This window comes from Callorhinchus milii, unplaced genomic scaffold (genome assembly GCF_018977255.1).
Source record: "Callorhinchus milii isolate IMCB2004 unplaced genomic scaffold, IMCB_Cmil_1.0 Scaffold1, whole genome shotgun sequence".
NCBI lineage: Eukaryota > Metazoa > Chordata > Chondrichthyes > Chimaeriformes > Callorhinchidae > Callorhinchus > Callorhinchus milii.
In genome coordinates this window covers 14,398,596-14,418,928 of record NW_024704742.1, presented here as the reverse complement: position 1 = coordinate 14,418,928, position 20,333 = coordinate 14,398,596, and the positions used below count along the sequence as shown (strand labels likewise).

The 20,333-nt window shown below is 40.2% G+C and overlaps 1 protein-coding gene across 3 annotated transcripts in view; it reads right to left on the bottom strand.

The window, feature by feature from the left end:
* The window catches only part of mettl14 (methyltransferase 14, N6-adenosine-methyltransferase subun), a 29,768-nt gene extending 12,228 nt beyond the window's left edge, over positions 1-17,540 (bottom strand). Inside the window, exons 1-6 of one of the 3 annotated variants that reach the window (XM_042339844.1) lie at positions 17,488-17,540; positions 14,228-14,316; positions 12,697-12,772; positions 8,880-8,967; positions 7,767-7,844; positions 3,399-3,486 (exon numbers count right to left, since the gene is read on the bottom strand). In XM_042339844.1, the coding sequence (XP_042195778.1) occupies positions 3,399-3,486; positions 7,767-7,814 (136 nt within the window). In that variant the 5' untranslated portion in view covers positions 7,815-7,844; positions 8,880-8,967; positions 12,697-12,772; positions 14,228-14,316; positions 17,488-17,540. The other 2 variants (XM_007891503.2, XM_007891504.2) reach the window with 2 other exon arrangements.
* Between the last annotated feature and the right edge of the window lie 2,793 nt (positions 17,541-20,333).

The window sequence follows — 20,333 nt, the reverse complement described above, 5'->3', positions numbered from 1 at the left end:
CTTACACTTAACTAAATTTAAATCCATTTGTCATTCATTGGATCATCTGTTCAATTGTACAAATCTTTCTGAAGAGTTTTTCTTCCTTATGACATCCAGTCATGCAGTTTGACAGTAATAAATTTCAGAATCTATATTACAACTACATTCCTTGAAATCACTTCTGAGAATCATGAATAAGGAACCGAGAACATAACACTAAATTTCTCTCATCATTCTAGTTCCTGAGAAAAGTCTTTTCTATTATGATTACCTACCTAATTTTTAATCAACCTAGCTAATTTGTCATAACTTCCATGAGTCCTTGTGTTCTTCAAAATGTTTTTAGATGTAAATTACATCCACTGAATAGCTTTCAGGCACCAGTTTAGTTATCTTTCTAAGTTGTCTGGTAACTTTGTGAGATATGACCTGTGTGTCGCTTTACTTAATTGGTAATATTCTTGCGCCAACTTCAGAAGCTTGTAGGGTTTAAGAACGTCTGTACTTGAGCTCGTAGTCGAGGCTGAGTCAATTGCAAAATTAGGAAAGCGCTGCAATGTAACAGCTGCTGTGTTTTAGATAAGACATTAAACCAAGATATCACCTGTCAAAGGTCCTATAGATCTATCGCTGCGCTCTTGCCTCCGCCAAATCCTCCATCAGGCAAAGGACAACCCCTGGCTTCTCTTTTCCACCACTAACCGTCTCCTCCGCCCACTTTCCCATACCTCGCCCATCCTCTCCTCAAATGCCAACTGTGAGGAAATGCTGGACTTCTTCGAATCTAAAATTGAGGGGATACGTTCAGCCACCTCAGCCCCGTTAACACAGCACCTCTCCCTCATCACCCACCCATCCCCCTATACTCCTTTGACCCTATCGCTCTCTCCTCCCTCATCACGACTGCCCGCAAACTCAAACCCACCACCTGCTCCCTCGATCCCATCCCCATCTCTCCTTGTTTCCCAGCTCCACCCTCTTGCCCCCTTCCTGTCCGATGTCATCAACCTCTCCCTGTTCACCGGTTCAGTTTCCACCTTCCTAAAAACAGCTGTCATCACTCCCATCCTGAAAAAACCTTCCCTGGATCCATCCCTCCTCTCCAGCTACTGCCCCATCTCTAACCTCCCATTCCTCTCCAAGGTCCTGGAACGAGTCGTCGCGTTCCAGCTCCACTCCTTTCTCGCTCACCATTCCCCCTTTGAACCCCTCCAATCCGTCATCACTAATGACATTCTGAACATCTGTGATCAGGGCTCCCTCTGCCTCCTTGTCCTCCTCGACCTCTCTGCCGCCTTCGACACTGTCGACCACTCCATCCTCATACACCGCCTCTCCGCTTTACTCAGTCTTCACGGACCTGCCCTTGCCTGGTTCGATTCCTATCTCTCTCACCATCTCCACTTTGTTGCCTCTAACGGTTTCTCCTCCAGCCCCCGCACTGTCACGTTTGGCGTCCCCCAGGGCTCTGTCCTTGGCCCTCTCCTCTTTAATATCTACATGCTCCCCCTTGGTGACATCATCCGCAGACATGGGGTCAACTTCCACATGTGGCTGACACCCAACTCTATCTTTCTGCCTCCACCCTCAACTCCAGGACCACTGCTATCCTGACAGACAGACTTCCTGTCGGACATCAAGTCCTGGATGAGGGCAAATTTCCTACAGTTGAATGTGAAGAAGACTGAGGCCCTCCCGATTGGCTCACGCCAGCGCCTCCGCACCTCAGGCTCTGGCTGCATCAACCTCCATGGTTGCACACTACAACTCACCAAGCCAGTCAGGAACCTCGGTGTCTTGTTCGACCCTCAACTGTCTTTTCTCCCCCACATTCAAGCCATGACCCGCTCTGTCTTCCCTCACCTCCATAACATCGCCCGACTCCGACACTACCTCACTCTTCAGGCCACTGAAACTCTTGTTCATGCCTTCATCACCTCCAGGCTCGACTATGCAAACACCCTGCTTGTCGGCCTTCCCAACTCCTCCCTCTACAGGCTGCAGATAATCCAGAACTCTGCAGCCCGTGTCCTCTCCCGCACCAAACTCCGTGACCCCATCTCCCCCACTCGCCCGACTCCATTGGTTCCCTATCCTTCAGAGGATCCAGTTCAAAATCCTTGTCCTCGCATACAAAACCCTCCATGGCCTCGCCCCACCCTATCTCTGTGACCTCCTAACCCCCTACCAACCCGCCCATTCCCTCCGCTCAGCCGCCTCTGGTCTGCTCCACGTCCCCCAACCCACCCGCCCCACCATTGGCGCGAGAGTCTTCAGCCACTCTGCCAACCTCTGGAATTCCATCCCCCAGTCACTCCGCCTCACCCCTCCTTAGCCTCCTTCCAAGTCCAGCCTCAAGACCCTCCTCTTCGACCATGCCTTGGACACCCCCTTCCCCTCCCTTACCCCCCCAACCCCAGCTCAGATCTGAAATGCTGTACTCTGTCCAGCACCTTGGGTCTTCCTCCCGACATGAAAGACGCTATACAAATGTAATCTTGCTGTTGTTGTATAGATCCCAAGATACTATTCAAAAAGAGGTGAGAATTTCTGCCATCTACACTATTGCTTTCCTGCAGTTCTCAAATATTCCTCCTATGTTTATGAACCTCCTAAAAATACATCCTCTTTCATTTCCTTGAATGACCCTGGCATCCATCTGAAAATAGATAACTCTTTGATAATCCTAACCGTAGACTGCCACCATAGTGAATGTTAGATCTCATTCAATGTCCACACAAAAGCAGTGATGACTGAACAACTTTCAGAAACCCTGTGTGATTTTACCTTCTTAACCAAGGAAAGGGAATTCTGTACAGATTATGAATCTAAAATGCAAAGTTCTGCTCTGTATGGTTTCGTGCTGCATCCACTATCCCAAATAAAGAGTGAATCAGAGTCCTATGCAGAAGTCTGTTTGCAACTACTGTCATTTTATTATTCAAGCATTCCACTGAGGTCTATGGAGATAACCTGTCCATCACAATCTGCTGCAGACCTGTTCATTTTCCCATTACGTTTCCACAGCACTCAGCTGGCTTGTTTGACAAATAGACAAACTAGTACAGCTTTTTTTGTCACAAATTGGGAAACATTACTGCACACAAAATAACAGATTTTCATGCAAGCATCTCAAACATATTACAATTGGATATAAAAGGTTTCATCCAGATTAGGCACATATGTTCAAACCAGGTGGGATAGTTTAGAATCACTGAAGTATTTTGATGAACTGTAATATGTTTCAGATTATTTTCCAGTTATGTTTTGGAAGAATTTTCTTTGATAGCAATCTGGTAGCATAATTTAAATTCAAAGATTATCTTTGTAGTTTCCCCACAATATACCTCATCCATAAGAACATCTGTTGTATTCAGAGATGTTTATCAAAGACTTTGTTTACTTCTTCAACTTACCTACATCCCGAATGAAGTTTTGGGGACGATGACCAGTATCCACAAAATGTTGGCAGTAGTCATTGTGTGGGTTAAGGCTTTGTGTTCCCTGGAATAAAAGATATATACAGGTTACTCCAGATAGTTAGTAAAATAAACCTGATATGTACCATATGTTAATCGATATGTTAATCTGGGATTTCAGTAAGAATGCAAATAACAATAACAACTTGTATCTATGTAGCGCCTTTCACGCATGGTAGCGTGAGAGCGCTTAATAGAGTGGCGGAATCCGACCATAAGCACAATTGACAAGGAACGTCTTCAGGTGTGATCTGAAAAAGGGGAAGGAGGGGGCAAGGCGAACGGATTGAATTCCAAAATTTCAGGGCGTAGTCACTGAAAGCACAGCCACCAATGGTGGAGAGAGGTGATAGACAAACAGGAAGCCGGAGCCAGCCAAGTGAGGCAGCGAGTTGTGGAGGGTGTGTGTGGGCAGAATGGTGGTAGGTGCAACTTACCACTGACGACCCTAGTTATAAGATTTAGCATAGAAATGAGAGTGTGGAATATGTGCTGAGGGAAATTTGGTAAATGTGGGGTTTGGTAAACAGACCACTGAAACTACTGCTACAGTGTTCCCAGATAGTTGAGAAAGCAAACAACAACAACAACAAGATCTCATTACAGAGCGCCTTTCACGTCGGGAGGACGTCCCAAGGCGCTGGACAGTTGGGTCGGGACCCGAGCAGGGGGGAAATGGTCAGGGGAGGGAAGGGAGGGAGAGAGAAGGGGGTAGAGAGTCGAGAGGGGAGCTGAAGGCACGGTCGAAGAGAAAGGTCTTGAGACCGGCCTTGAAGGAGGAAAGGGAGGAAGCAAGGCGAAGGCACAAAATAAAGTGATGTTTAAATAAGGGTAATGGAATGCGTCAGATATGTAGCATTTAATTTTCAGTAGCGTGTAGTTGAAGGGAGTACATCTGTTAGTTTAAAGAGTGTACATAATCAGTTATTCCCATAAATGGCGAGAAAGCAATCCTGTAAAATTGTTTTATACCTGTATTCTCATAGACTAAGCATTAGAACCCATAAAAAGTGCAAATGAATGCAATACCGAACAAGTAACACAAGGATTCAATCAGAAATATTAATTTCAAATAATGATGGATTCTGGGAAAAATTTACAAAAGCAAAGATAACGCTTAGGCTGCAGCAGTCCAGCAAAATTTCAATTTTGTAAGTTTTCACCTCACACACCTTGACAGCAAAACGAATGCTAATATTTCAGGATGAAATGTTATTACAGATCAAAAAGTTTGGTTTCAGGACGTTATTTCAATAATTTAAGTCCAAACTAAAGCTCAGTCAAAAATAGATGTTAGGAATGTCAATCTTCTCATTAATTTTGCCTCTTGCTATTTTCATTGCCCATTCATTCTCTCTCCTATTTCTGATTTAAAATTTTAAATATTATTCTTTCTTCTACTTAATCCAATTGGAGCTCTTATTTACGACTCATCTTTCCTTAATTTTGATTTCATGTCTTCTTTTTTCTGCTTACATCCTCTACTTTGAAGATGGAAGTAAATTTCAAAATATAACCTAGATTTGGACTGACTGAAAAACAGATTTAAAAGTACAAGGTGTACTGTCCACATACTCTGTTCCTGATCAGAGAAGGGAATATCAAGACCACAAGTACACCACACAAGCAATAAATGTTTTTGGTCAGCCAGATGTCTATATGACGAAACCCATGCTTTCTAGTATCCAAAAACTACTGAGAGTCCATCATATGCATAAAATTTGCCTTTATTTGGAAAGAAGGGTTCACTCTCTCCCCATAGAGGGATGCAATCTGCACATCTAATCCAAATAAGTATTGGGTGCAGGTTGGCAAGAGCAAAAGCTTGGGGAAGGCCAGAGTATGCATTTGGGTACAGCTGAATTTGAACCAGCTGAAATTAGCAATAAAACATTTACATTTAACACTTAAATTCACAAAATTCCATCACCACTTTGTTTGAAGAGAATCAACGATAGGCCCTTTTGTATATAGGTGATAATTACAATTGAAAAATGAGATTACCGGCCTCAAGTACCAATCCCCAGAACAGGAATCACCATTCAGCCATTTAACACTGTTCCGAGCTCAGTAGGTAGTTCAGTCGCCTCAATCAGAAGAATATAGATTCAAGCCCCAGATCAGAACTTGGCTGACACTTCAGTGCAGTGTTGAAGAGCGTTGTGTTGTCGAAGGGGATGGATGAGATGTTGAACCAAGGCCTTATCTACCTATTCAGGTGGAGGTTAAAGATCCCATGACTCTATCGGAAAAGAGAGGGGAGTTTCTCCAGGTATCCTGACTAACAATTCTCTAAATAAAATTGGTTATTCACTTCATGGTTGTTCATGTGGTATACAAATTAGTATATAATACAAATTTATACATATTAGTATACAAATTAGCTATTTGTTTATTCTCAAAATACAGTCATTACACTTTATAGTAAAGTACTATGAAGTGCTTAGAGATGTTTCAATGTAGTGATAAACCACTTTTTCATAATCAATAGTTATCATTATTATATGATGAGTTCCATCATAGATATGGTCATCCTAACATTTATTTTGTTTGAACAGCAAGGTTTGTGGAGCTGGAGGTTAGTTTCTGATTGCTCAAGGAAAGCACATGAATCAATTTTAACCTCAAACAATGCAACACCCAACAACCATATGCAGAATTGGAACAATTGAAAAATCTACTGTTTTGTTTTCAAAGGGATAAAACGACTGCCCTAAAATACAGCACAATTCACATCCATTTCAAAAGGTTGATAGTTTCTAGCAAAATATAATAAAAATAGATGCCAAAAAGGGGGAACAGTTAGCAGTTTCATATGCATCATGTTAGGATCATATAAATTGCATATTCCAAAATCGTTCTTACGTTGTTATTTTGAACTAGATTCAAATGCCAAAATGTTAATTTATAATTCCATGAAATTAAGGAAAAATGTCATGAAATGTAGAACACAACTTGCTCTTGCAGTGTATTTCCGGCTTGCAGTTTCTCTCATAGGACTCGACAAAATCCCACCTGCTTAAGGGCTATTGGATCAAATGCCCATGTAGATTTCATGTTACTAAACACAAGGCTGCAAGTAAGATGACATTACTATAAGGAAGAAGGATTCCCTATGCTTATCTCCTGTTGCTAACCTAGCCTTGGGCTAACTTCTGGGGTAAATCCTCACATAACACAAAAGGAATACTGATTCCCTTCATCAGACGCCTTAAAATCGGCTCTAAGGTTTGCTTTTACATATCATATCCGGAATAGCATTCAATTTGTTGGTGCTGTTCATAGCTATTTAAAAACGATTCAACCTCCTTACCAAAGTTTCTTTTGTACTTCATATGGAAAATCATGAAATCTCAACTTGTTGCTCAGAATGTTGATCCTTCTTTAGGGTCAACCTCCTGAGCAACGGTCTTAATAATATGGCTGATTGTTGTAGTAAGTTTACTGTCTATTCAATGTTATCTGTAGTGGGTTTGGCCTTGCTAAGTGAAATTGAAGGGCTTGAACCATGAATGGTTTGATTTTTCCATGCCATCCTTATAAGAGATACAGTTCAGTTTTGGATATCTTTGTACTCAGAATAGAGTTGAATCAAGGGTTTAGACTCTTTTGTTGAGCTTGGAAAATGTTTTATGCCTCTTCAAATTTTGTAGCATGGAGGTGACACTTAAATACTCAATAAGCATTTGAGTAACACTCACAAAGAAGGATTGAGTTAATTCTGCTAACAGTTCATTTTTATAAAACATTACATGAATTTATTGGAGCTCAGAACTAAGCCCCATAATCATTGACTGCTACTTTAAACATTAACTCAGTATTTTACCATTTATAAACATGACGTAAAATATGGATTGTACCTTTACATAAATGTCACAAAAGACATTAACCTAATTATTTATGTGGATAAGTTCTTAAAATAATTGCAGAATTGATTCTCCAATCTCACTGGATCTGCCTCTCTGCAGTAAGCTGGAGGGTAAATGCAAAGGTGAGGCAAACATGCCAGATACTGCCTGTGAAGCAAGTCAAGCTGCAGATAAGAACATATATTTACAATTTGCTCAGCATAAACAGTATTTAAATGGTAACCATGGTGGTTTATCTCCATGGTTACCTTTACAAGTACATTTAAAATCTTTGTACAATAATTTCCAATTATTATACCATTTCTAATCAGAATATGAACAAAGGAAATAATTCAAAAAGTCATTTAACATCAATTAACAGTGCAAGATGCATACAGTGCAGGTTACCAGTGGTCTCGTGCAATAGAAAAGATTCCAATCTGATTGAGTTATTCACCTTTAAAAATGTGCTGGAATCCTTGTAAATTTCCTCATTATAAGCCATATTCACTTCTTCTTCTTCCACCACTTCATCCTGTCAACAAAATAAAACACTCACATGAATTCAGAAGCTGAGGAGAGTCAACACTTGGGAACACAATTAAAATAAGCTTCATTAAGTTAACTCTTACATATTTCTACAGCAAAAGTATGCAGGCTCAGCTGACTATTTCCATTAAATCACAATGCAGTTAGCTATATATAAACTATGTTTATATTTAGCTCAGTGGTTAGAGCACTCGCTTTGCAAGTGAGAGACCTGAGTTCAATTCCAGACAGGGCGAAACCTTGGGCAAGTTTCCTTACTCCACACAGAGCCTAATAATAATCCCTCCAAAACCAAAAACAATAATAAATTGGTCATTTTCAATCTACGACTGTTTGTGGGACATTGCTGTGCGCAATTGGCTGCCGCGTTCGCCCACAAATATACAGTCAATTCACTTTACAGTGTGTTCTGTGAAGCGCTTTGGGATGTCCTCCCGACGTGAAAAGCGCTATATCAAATGCAAGGATTATTATTATTATGTTGATATCTGGAAGAAAGAAAAAACTGGTGGATATGTAATCCACACCAAATCAAACACAATCCACTTAACTCCGCTGAAGACTATTAGTACTGCTGTGAAATTGAACCATTCCAACTGGAAGTAGATTACATTGAAGCAGAGTTCCCATAAGTCGGTGTAATATTTATACAACAATTTTTAAAAATTATCATCAGGAGTTGCTGTTTGCAACATCCTGTTATTAACATCAAAAAGATGCAAATACTGATTCTGTTCATTACGAAATTGTGGTTAAGAAAGATTACTCAACTACCCAATTTAGTGTAATAAACTTTTGATTGATGTTTGCCATTGGATATGTTTCATCAACTGTTTTTGATAGAAATCACAATTCCAAATGTCATAAAACAAATTCTAAATTATATTAATTTCATAAGATTAAAAGCACAAGGTAAACATTTTATATCTGCTGATCATAAGGTTCTACCATGTGTGGTGCACTGGACAGAAGAAATTGCACATGTTGACTTGGAATTGGAAGGAAAAAAATACATAATTACTTTATACTCATCAAATTCTTCTTCGACAGCCTCCCCTTCTTCTTGAAATTTGCGTTTAGCAGTTGGTGCAGATGTGTCATATGTTGCCCTGAAATCAGTAAAAAAAAATTTAAAAGGAAATCCCTGGAAAACAAACAGATATAAAAAAAATTCCCTTGCATGCTCATGCAAATTGCATTGACAAAAATAATGCATAAGCAAAATGTTCCCTCCCAAAAGGGATGTTTTCTAGTTATGCTCTAGCCACTATAGTTGAAGTCTCCTTTCTATAAATTAATTCAGCATAACTATATCAGTATCAACTATGTATTTTAGGCTGCAAAATATTAACACATACATAAAAAATGGAAACAACAAATTAAAGAAACTATAAGGGACAAATGGAGCTTTAATATGGATTCAGTACTTTAAATTGGACATGAACTGCAATTACAGGTGTTCTGGTTCTATTCTGATTGAAATTTATGAATGTCTATGATTCTAGGAAAGAAAGTGGTCAAAAGTAACATTTAGAATTTACTCATCCAACAATCACCAAACTGGTTTTGCACTCTGCCTATAAGAGGAATTTCCAATATTAAAGCTGCATTCTCCACCAATGTATTGGAGGAAGTTTTGAATTTTGTTTTGGAAACATACTCACCAAAACAGTCTGCTCCTTCAAAAAAAGGAAACAAAAATTTATCAAAATCTAAAATGGTTTGGTTTGGGCTAAATTAGAGGTTCTTTCACTACTTAATAAAGTTGCATCGATCAGCCATCAATGCAAATTATTGAAGCAAAGTTTATTGTAATTTTCATCCTCGAGGACTATAACAATAGAGGAGAAAAAAATGCTGTATCCAAAAAATGTAGCTTCTATGATATGATTTTTACATGCATATAATTGACATTCCTACTACTTGTAGGAAATTGCTGTGTACAAATTGGTTGTTATGCATTACTATATCATATTAATATAAATTAAGCTCCATTGTCAAAGTGCGATACACTTTGTGCCATGTGGATATCACCCCAGAGTATTATTCATCTTCATACCACATGGAAGACTTCACAAACTGATATCATTGTGGATCACGGGTAAGACATAATAGGATATGCGCATGGATTCATGACTGGCAAATACAATTTAATATAGATAATTGCAAGGTATTGTATATGGGAAGTAAAAATAGAAGGCATGGGTACTCAACATTACAATTATACAGCGCCTTTCACTTCTGAAAGACATCCCAAAGTAAATTCAAAGTTATGGTGTCCTGTAGCTTAGTGGTTAGAGCACTCGATGCGCAAGCGAGAGTACCTTGGTTTGATTCCCAGCAAGGCAAAACGTTGGGCAAGTTTCCTTACTCCACACGCACGCCTCTGCTTACCTAACAGTAAGTAGGAACCTGGTTGTTAATCGATTGGCGGATTACTTTTCCGGGGGTAATAATTCCTTCAAAATAATTTAAAATAATTTGGTCACTCAATCCACGACTGTTTGTGGGACACTGCTGTGTACAATTGCCTGCTGTGTTTCACCCACAAAATATACAGTCAATTCACTTTATAGTATATTCTGTGAAGCGCTTGGAGATGTCTCGAAGAAGTGATAAGGCTCTATATCAAATGCAAGGATTATTATTATCTATTGGTTTTAGACTGGTGTGATTTTGAAAATACTGTAAATTGGCAACAATGGATAATAACATAATCTCTTTCAAATTGGTGCAAAGCAGAACTAGGTGTGCAAGGTCCAAAAGCTTACTGACATTAAAATGCCATTACATTTTTAATGTCAATAAATAACTGACTGTTATTGTGCTTCTTCATGAATTAGCATTTTAAAAGATGCAGCAAATTACATGTTTATTTTTCAGTTCTGAACAGAAGTTGGTGTTCACTCCTTTTATCAAAAAAGCAGTCTAAGTCCACATTTTTTTTTAATTGCTGAAACTATTTGTAGCAACATAAAATGTGCTGTTGCAAAAAAAAACGCTCTAAAAGCAAGTGATATTGTGAATATTGTGTGCAGTTTTGGTCTCCTTATTTAAGAAAGGACATACTTGCAGCGTAGATTTACGAGGTTGGTTCCTGGGACGAGGGGTTGACCTATGAGGATAGGATGAGTAAACTAGGCCTATATTCTTTAGAATATAGAAGAATTAGAGGCGATCTTATAGAAACCTATAAGATTCTTAAGGGTCTTGACAGGGTATAGATGTCGTGAGACTGTTTCCCCTGGTTAGAGAATCTACAACTAGGGGTCATAGTCACAACATTAAGGGTCAGCTTTTTCAAACTGAGTTGAGGAAACATTTCTTCACTCAGAGGGTAGGGAATTTTTTGAATTCTCTACTCCAAAAGCTGTGGATGCTCAGTCCTTCAACATATTCAACACTGAGGTTGGTAGATTTCTAAAAGAGGGATTAAGGGATATGGGGATACGGCGGGTAAATGGAATTAGGTTAGAAGATCAGCCATGATCTTATTAAATGGCGGGGCAGGCTCGAGGGGCAGAATGGCCTACTCCTGCTCCTACATCTTGTGGTCTTATGATATAATAATTAGAATTGTCACATTTGATATTATGGATGATTACACAGAAACAACAAATTACACTTGTTTAGCACCCTTCACATCGGAAAGACGTCCCAAGGCACTGCAGTCAGGGTGTTTGGACCCGAGCTGGTAATTGGGGTCAGGATGGGTGGGCGGCAGGGAGGTTGGCCAAAGAGGAAGGTCTTTAGATGGGACTTGAAGGAGAAAAGCGAAGGAGTGAGGAGACAGATTGCAGGATGGAGTTCCAGAGTGTGGGGGCAGAGATACTGAATGCCCAACCACCAATGGTGGGGTGGGAAGTGCGAGAGGCCTGAAGCAGGTTGGTGTCTGCTGAGCAGAGGGAGTGGACAGGCTAATATGGGGTTATAATAATAATAATCCTTGCATTTGATATAGAGCTTTTCACATCTTCTAGACATCTCAAAGCACTTCATAGAATATACTGTGAAGTGAATTGACTGTATATTTGTGGGCGAAATGCGGCAGCCAATCGTGCACAGCAGTGTCCCACAAACAGTCGTGGATTGAAAATGACCAATTTTATTAATTTTTTTTCTTGAGGGATTATTAATAGGCATGTGGAGTAAGGAAACTTGTCCAAGGTTTCACCCTGGGTTAGGAGGTCGGAGAGGTAGGGGGAAGAACAGTGGAGGGCTTTGAGACATATCGAAGATGTGATGAGGCTATCAAATGCAAGGATTATTATTAATATCCTAGCATTCACATTTTGTACAACAGCCCAGCCTTTACTGCCTCCCTGATTGAGACTTTCAATTTAGAGCCAATCATAGTTAATTACATGTGTTTTTTGTGATGAACCATACCCACTAGCAAGTGAGTTAATACAATATACATTTATATAGTACCTTTCAAGTCAAGAGGATGTCCCAAAGTGCATTCATACTGCTGGATGGGTACCCAAGCTGAGGGTGGGGAGGGGAAAGATCAAAATGCGGTAAAAAAAAGTATGTTTTGAAACGTGCCTTGAAGGACAAGAGAGGAAATTCCAGAGAGCGGTGGAAGAATGGCTGAAAGCCTGGTGAGCCGAAAGATGGTGGGGTGGGTAGGGTGAGGGGCATGAAGCAGGCCGGTACTCTTTCATACATATCGTGACATTTAAATATGTTGTACAAAGTTGACAAACCAAAAACAACACAAATACACACAGACAATCCTATCTACTGTAATAATTTTGTTTAATTTCAGTGGCGGTATCCGTAATAACAAAAAAGAAATTGTACACATTTGTGCAAAATCATCCAACTACACTTACAGAAACAAAGCAAGAAACTTGATCTGACTTCTAAATGTCTGTAAAAGCAATCTTCTAAAGACATTGCTTGGAGATTCTGTGAATCAACAAAATACCAAACAAATGAACAGAAACAATTGCTGGAGGCCACTGCATACCAAAATGGAGCCATGCTATCAGAATGGAGAAAATGTTTTAACTAAAAATATCTTGCGGGCAGAAATCCTGGATCTAAACTTACTCTATTTATGTAGCACTTCAGTATCCAGAATTAGGCAAATTGTTGAATCGAGTCTTAACTTTGAAGGCACTCCGATGACGGTATCTATTATTTATTAGTGGCCCAAGATACTGGATTCAAATACAATATCTTAGATGTTCTGGCCATCAAACCCCAGATAAAATTGGTCATTCACTTCATGGCTGTTTGCGGAATATTGTTGTGGGCAAACTGGCTAACACACTTCTAATACAGTCACTACACTCTACAATAAACCCTGTGCAGCACTATCAGACGTTGACTACACGATGAGGTGCTATATCAAATGCAAGAATTATTATCAAATGCAAGAATTAAGTTATTATTAAATGATTATTAACCTTTATAGAAGTCATAAACAGCTGATCCATACTTGGAAGAGCAGACTATGTGCTTAACTGCACAGTTAGGTTGGAGACCCTTAGGTAATTACTGAAGAACAGTTAGATAAACATGCATGGTAAGTTGGTAAGTCAGGATAACCTTTAAAATATACATTAGATAGGATAGGGAAAGCACAAGAAACATCACTGCACAATAAATAAGACAAAAATAGGCTGCCTTTGAGACTTGTTGGTTTTAAAAAAATCTATTCCAGCTCACCAGACTGGAGTTTTGTATATGCAAGCCAGGATTTGAGTACATTGAAGATACAAACCAAAGCTTCTAAATGTTGTGACATACGGCAAAAAATTTCCTTAATTTTATAAATCTGAACTCATAAGGTTAATTTAGTTCATTGTAAGATGCCGGATCATGGTGGAACAAAATTCTGCATAGCACTCAAATGTCCCACAAACAGCAATGAACTGAATAACCAATGTTATCTGGGGGATTGTTGGCCAGGACACTGTTTTTGTATACTGCCATGGGATCTTTAATGTCCATCTGAAAAGGCAGACAGGAACTCAGTTTACCATCTCATCTGTAGAGCAGACTCCCTCTGTACTACTCTGGAGTGTCAAGGCTCTGTTTGCACTTTGAATCAATAACTCTTCTGCCTCACCCGAGGTGAGTTTTAGCAACTGAGTCATGCTGACTCCTCATAAGTGGATGCTGTTGAGTTGTAAACATTATCTTTCAACAGTTATATTTTGTTATTTAACTATAATGCATTTAAAATGCAATTCAATACTGGTTAGAATTGCCTTCTAAATGTTGTGACATGCGGAAAGTATTCCTAAACCAGTTACAAATCCATTATATTATTTGGAATTTATTTTATACTCTATAGAGAAAATTATATTTTACAAATTGAAAGAATAAAAAGCAGCTAGCTGCCTTCCCACCAACCTGCACGTTTCTCTGGTTTCAGCAATCTCTCTCTGTTCTTCTTTGCTGTTCAGGACTGCCCCAATACTATCAGCACTTTCAGCTCCCAGCTAAGAAACAGAAACATAGATTTTAGTAAAACTTTAAAGTTTCTGCATCAATTACACAAAGCTGCACAGACAATTTTGAAATGAATTTATAAAAATATATAAATGCAGAATTTAAAACTACACTGGTGGGTTAATGAATTCCTTTCCCTTTTATTCCCGAGATCAAATAAGTAGAAACCTGCAGCACAAGTTGAACAACCCATTTTGTAAAACTTTGGCCAACAGCATGTTATTTTTAATTAGTTACAGATTAACCATACAATAGCAGGATAATCAACTTGACTAGTGGTAGAAAGATACAACTGCTGCTGGTTCCAGTTTCTCACGACACCCATAAATGACATCTTCACACTTCAAGGCACTCTATGAGAGGCATTAGTGAGGCAATGTAGGGCAGTGTAGTGGAAACAAGTAGACATAGAATCAATTAAGAACTATTTGGCAGAAATACAGTGAAAAGGGAACTTTTGTAACCATATAAATTGTAAATGAGTTTAGCTTACACTTTAATTCTCTTAAGTTTAACAAAGAATTGTTAGCCATTAAAAAACACATTTCTATTTCAAATGCAATATTCCTCCTTCTCATTCAGTGTATTTATGTATCAGTGTAGATATACCTTGAATTGTTTAACCTTGTGTTTATCAAAATATAGTATTTTATTAAAAACAAAATGTAAATAATAAAATAAGGAACTCACTGGAGTATTCAGTATGATTTTCACTGCAGTTATGAAAGCCAAATAACAGAAATAAAACTGCATCAAGGATTCTAACATGCAGTATCTTTTACTTGTTACTTTGACATTTTGAGTATTGCTGGCTCACTGGAGATTTATAAAAGGATTCGATTGATTAAAACTACCTTATGAAATAGAATTAGAGAAATATTCAGTACCACCAATCATTTATTTTATCATATTATGCAATTACAGTCCTAAAATTGTTCATTTGCAATACAATAATTTAGGGATAACACAGTACTTCATTGATTAATTAGTTTAATATCCAGAGGAAGAGTATAAAAGTAGGGAAATAATGTTAAATTTATATCAACCCTGAGTTAACCACATTTGGATTACTCTGTACAGTTCAAGTCACATAGTAAAGGAAAAATATTGCAGCATTGGAGAAAGAACAACAAAGATTTACAAGAATGTCACTGGGGTGAATGGATAGCTGTCAAGAAAGATTGGACAGGTTGCAACTTTGCTCTCTGGATTGAGACGACTGAGAAGGAACCTGATAACAATGTTTAAGATTATGAAAGGATTCAATAATGTGGCTGTTGAGAGGCTGTTTCCACTTGTTGATGGGTTCAAGCAGGCATAAATAAGATGGAAGTAGATCTAATAGGCGTTTCGGAAGAACTCCTTCACACAAAGGGTGGCCAGAATGTGGAACTCAGGTTGGTCAACAACCAAGACTTGGGGACCCAGCATAATAATAATAATCCTTGCATTTGATATAGCGCTTTTCATGTCTTCTAGACGTCTCAAAGCGCTTCACAGAATATACTGTAAAGTGAATTGACTGTATATTTGTGGGCGAATGCGGCAGCCAATTCCGCACAGCAATGTCCCACAAACAGTCGTAGATTGAAGATGACCAATTTATTATTGTTTTTNGTTTTGGAGGGATTATTATTAGGAGTAAGGAAACTTGCCCAAGGTTTCCCCTGCAATGGTGTACTGTTGAGAGTATAAGCAGCTAAAACAGCATAGATTGCTACTGTAAAGCAATGTCTAGTAAGCTTCACTCTGTTTTATAAAATGGACCACCCTACCAGTTAGGGCTTTGGCTTGAAAGGGTAACGAGATCTGAGTGGCAAGAATCCCTGCTCTCAATGGTTTGCTCCTCCAAATCTTGGGGAGTCTGAATTTTGAATACCTGTTCATATATCCAGGGCTTAGAATCCACCTAATTTGGTATTGAGTGGTAGCTGCTGATCAGTGTTAACTGATCCAAGAGGGCAATCATAAACTGGAAGTGTTAACAGACCTTCAACTCGTGGAATGATTGCTCAATGGATAGGGATGTGTCAGCAGGAAGCTCATGGGGAGTTCCTGGTATTTGCCATCCATCCAACATGCACTTATCAGGTGTTAAATGACCAACTAGTGACTATCCTTCTTAGGGGAGGGAAGAGAGAGGTAAGTGGGGTCTCCTTGGAGCTGAACTGGAAGGGCAGACCAGTTGCTGGGAGCCATCCTGCTCAGGTCCTGTTAACCCTGCAAGCTTCAGCCCTAACAGGTTTGGCGGTCATAATAATAATCCTTGCATTTGATATAGTGCCTCATCACATCTTTGTGATGTCTCAAAGCACTTCACAGAATATACTGTAAAATGAATTGACTATACATTTGTGGGCAAAACACAGCAGAGACCCACAAACAGTTGTGGACTGAGTGACCCAATTTATTATTGTTTTTTTTCTTAAGGGATTATTATCAGGTGTGTGGAGTAAGGAAACTTGCCCAAAGTTTCACCCTACCGGGAATCGAACCCAGGTCTCTCGCTTGCGAGCTGAAGGCTCTAATCACTGAGCTACAGGACTACAGGTTTGAGCGCTCGCAGTCATTGCTGGACGAGCAGCGGGAAAGCTTTCCAGACAGCGATATCCTTCGCAAACGGTCCGGTTTCAGTATAGTGATGGGTCTCGCATGTGTCAAGACACCCAGTCATGCCCTGAGACCAGGCTACACCTCACCCCCTGAACCCCTCACCCACCCACCCACCTGCTCACCCACCCACCTGCTCACCCACCCACCCCCTTAACTGTTTCATTGAATTTGATAAACGATTAGCATTCTGGTTATTCCATCTGTGTTTCTGTGTTAATTTAGTAGGTGAAAAGCGCGGCCTCTCCGCTCCAGCACTGTGTTGTGTGCTGAGGCCTAGGCCGCTTCCTCTCCCCCGGCAGCCGCCGCCGCCCAGTCAACCCCGCGGTGGCCAACAGTGTCCCCACCCTCGGCGGCGTGTCCCTCTCCCCGCCCCTCCCCTCCTGACCTGCTGTGCCAGCAGCTGACGCCGCAGCTTCTGCCTCTCTCTGATCTCCTGTAAACGGCTGTTCATCCTCCCCTCGCGACTCTCTCTCCCTCTCTCTCTCTCGCTCGCGCAGCGCTTCAAACACCAACCGCCACCCCGTCCGCCCACGCGCGCGCTTCCTTACACTTCCGGCCGCCGCCGCGCGCAGCAAGAGCAGCGAATGTCACGTGCTCCAGCAGAAGCATCACCGCCAATGTGAGCAGATTGGGGCGGGTTCACGCCCAATTGGGCGGGTTTTCATTATTTCACTGCGTGAAAAAATCCACTTCGGGCGGGTGTCAAATTTTTTTTTAAAAAAATGTCATTTAAATCTGCAAAAGGTTGTTTGTTTTTAAAACTCTCTTTGAAGACAGGTTTAAAAGCACTAAACCTGAATTGGGCATCCGGTACCCAGAGGAGGCGACAATAATGACATATAATAACAATAATAATCCTTCCATTTGATATACCACCTGATCGCGTCTCGAAGCGCTTCACTGTAAAGTGTGCTGTAAAGTGAATTGACCGTATATTTAGTGGCCAAAACGCGGCAGCCAATTGCAACAGCAGTGACCTACAAATAGTCATAGATTGAAGCGACCAATTATTTAAAATTATTTTTGATGAAGTATTCCCCCCGAAAAATTGATCTGCCAATCGACTGACAACCAGGTTCCTACTTACTGCAGAGTAAATCTAAGCGTGTGTGTGGGGTAAGGAAACTTGCCCACAGTTGGGCCCTGCCAGGAATTGATCCCAGGTCTCTCGCTTGCCAGGCGAGTGTTCTTACCGCTGCACTACAAGGCTCCACACCACCCATAATATTGGGCGAGTTGTAGGCTTTGGGCTACAAACATGTCGGGATGGTAGGTGGCAGAACAGGAGCCCCTGTGGGATGCTGATGCCAAAACATCCAACGAGCCTGCTGTGGTCTTTAATAATTATTTTTTGGGGGGAACAGACAGTTTGCAAATAAACCATTTATATTTTGATGCCTTGCGCAACATTTAGATAATTCTGCATAATTCTTTGCATTGGGCGGAAAGGTTTAAAAACACGATCTTAGTTTAACATCTCATCCGAAGAACAGCACCTCCATCAACACAGTACACCCCCAACGCCACCCCCATAACACATTTGCATTTATATGGGGTCAACAAAATTTCTCAGGAAAATACTATTATTAGAGCTAGGCCACCAGGAAAAGCACCTTGGATCTAAAATTACATTACAATGATCTGAAACACAGACTGCAAACTACCACTTTCCCTCAGAGTGTTTTGACGTAGCCTGAAATCTATTTATACAGATTTTATATTTAAAAAAAATTCATTCTATGCATCAGCCAAGCTCAGTTATTAAAACTATTAAATGTTTTCTTCTCGATGTATGAAGTTGCATTCTGTTAGCGTGACTCACTGTTGCAACATGTTCTCTTTTGGTTGATGTTCCCTGAGATAGATCCTTATTCTCTTAAGGGGATTTTTTCAGATGAGAATTGGTGCTGTTGGGGTGTCAACTGCTTCTGCTTAACTCAATCGACCAATCTGGGTGAAGACAAGACTACAATATGTGCAGTAACTTGGATGTGATATTGTCCTTCAGTTGGTCTACTATTTTCGGTACAAAATTGACCAGCCTCAAAACTGAGCAGAGATTGTAACCATCGTCATTATCATGGTTTGACCCCAATTTTAGCTGTTTTTTGAGCTGCTACTTTAATTTTTAAGTCCTTTGCAACATCAAAAGTTAGTTCCCATTCAGGAAGCAATAGCAGGGAACATTGGCATCATGAGCTGAGTGAGATGATTGGTTGTGTCTTGAGGAAATATTTGTTCAAGCTCAACATTCTTCAGTCAAGTTTCAACATACAGCGTTTGCAAACTCTGTGCCAATCAAGACCCATATAGATAATACAGTAATGAGAAATTATCTAAAATAATTATATATTTTTCAAACTGATTATTCAGGAAATAAGTTTAATAATCCTAACATTCTTTTGTTTCACCAACTCTTAGAATGTTCAGCGTTACCAGTTGTAGTAACCGGTTAGAAAGGGGTTTTACTTCTGCACATTTGGTGTCAGTAGACAATTAAAAGTTGTGAAAGCTAGCTTCCTCTCCCAAACCACAGTCTGTTCCCAGGGTAAATACAGCATACTGATTTTTTGTTTCAATATTTATGACATTAGTAAACACTACTATAGGCAATTTAAACTAGTGTTTTTAGAAACGAGTAAACTGTCTCATCCCAAGACAGGAAATGGGGAACAGGGCTCAGATGTGAAGTTCTGTAGAAGTGAGTTGTTGGCAGCAAGTGTAAGTATATTCTGTTTGCTAATTAGTCATTGACTCCTGTTTGCCTTTTTCTCTCCCTTACCTCTTGTCTCCATCCCCTATCTACAGCTATCCCACCTCCCTGTGGGTTTGCTTGCTATGAGTCTCATTTTATCTTTGTGTCTGTCACTTTGTTTCTCTTATCAGTTTTTCACTGTGAGGCTTTGCCTATGTCTGTGTTGCAAATCGTCTGAGACTCACTTGGTCTTTTTCATGCCTCACTTCCATCACACTTCCAGCACACTCTCACTCTTACCTCTTTGACACTGAGTCAGTCACCAGCCTTCAACACCAAGGCACTGCTGAGGACACCACAGCCAGCCTGGTTCATTGGCAGGACTTGGAAGGGCAGACCAGTCACTGAGGACAGGCCCCTCTCAGCTCCTCTTAACCCTGTAAGCCAAAGCCTTAACTGGTAGAACGGTCCTAGCTGGACAAGGAGTGGGAAACCTTGCTAGGCAATGATATCAATGGAAAACTATGTGGTTTTAGCCGGTCAAACTCTAACGGTATCTTTGGAGTCCCCAAGTCTTGGCTCTTGCCAACTTGGGCCTAATATTTTCCGGAATTAGGTAAGCAGGAAGTGTACCTCCAGGGAGAGAGCACATTCCATTCAAACAATCTGTCTCTGGGATTTCCATGTGTAGGTGGGACG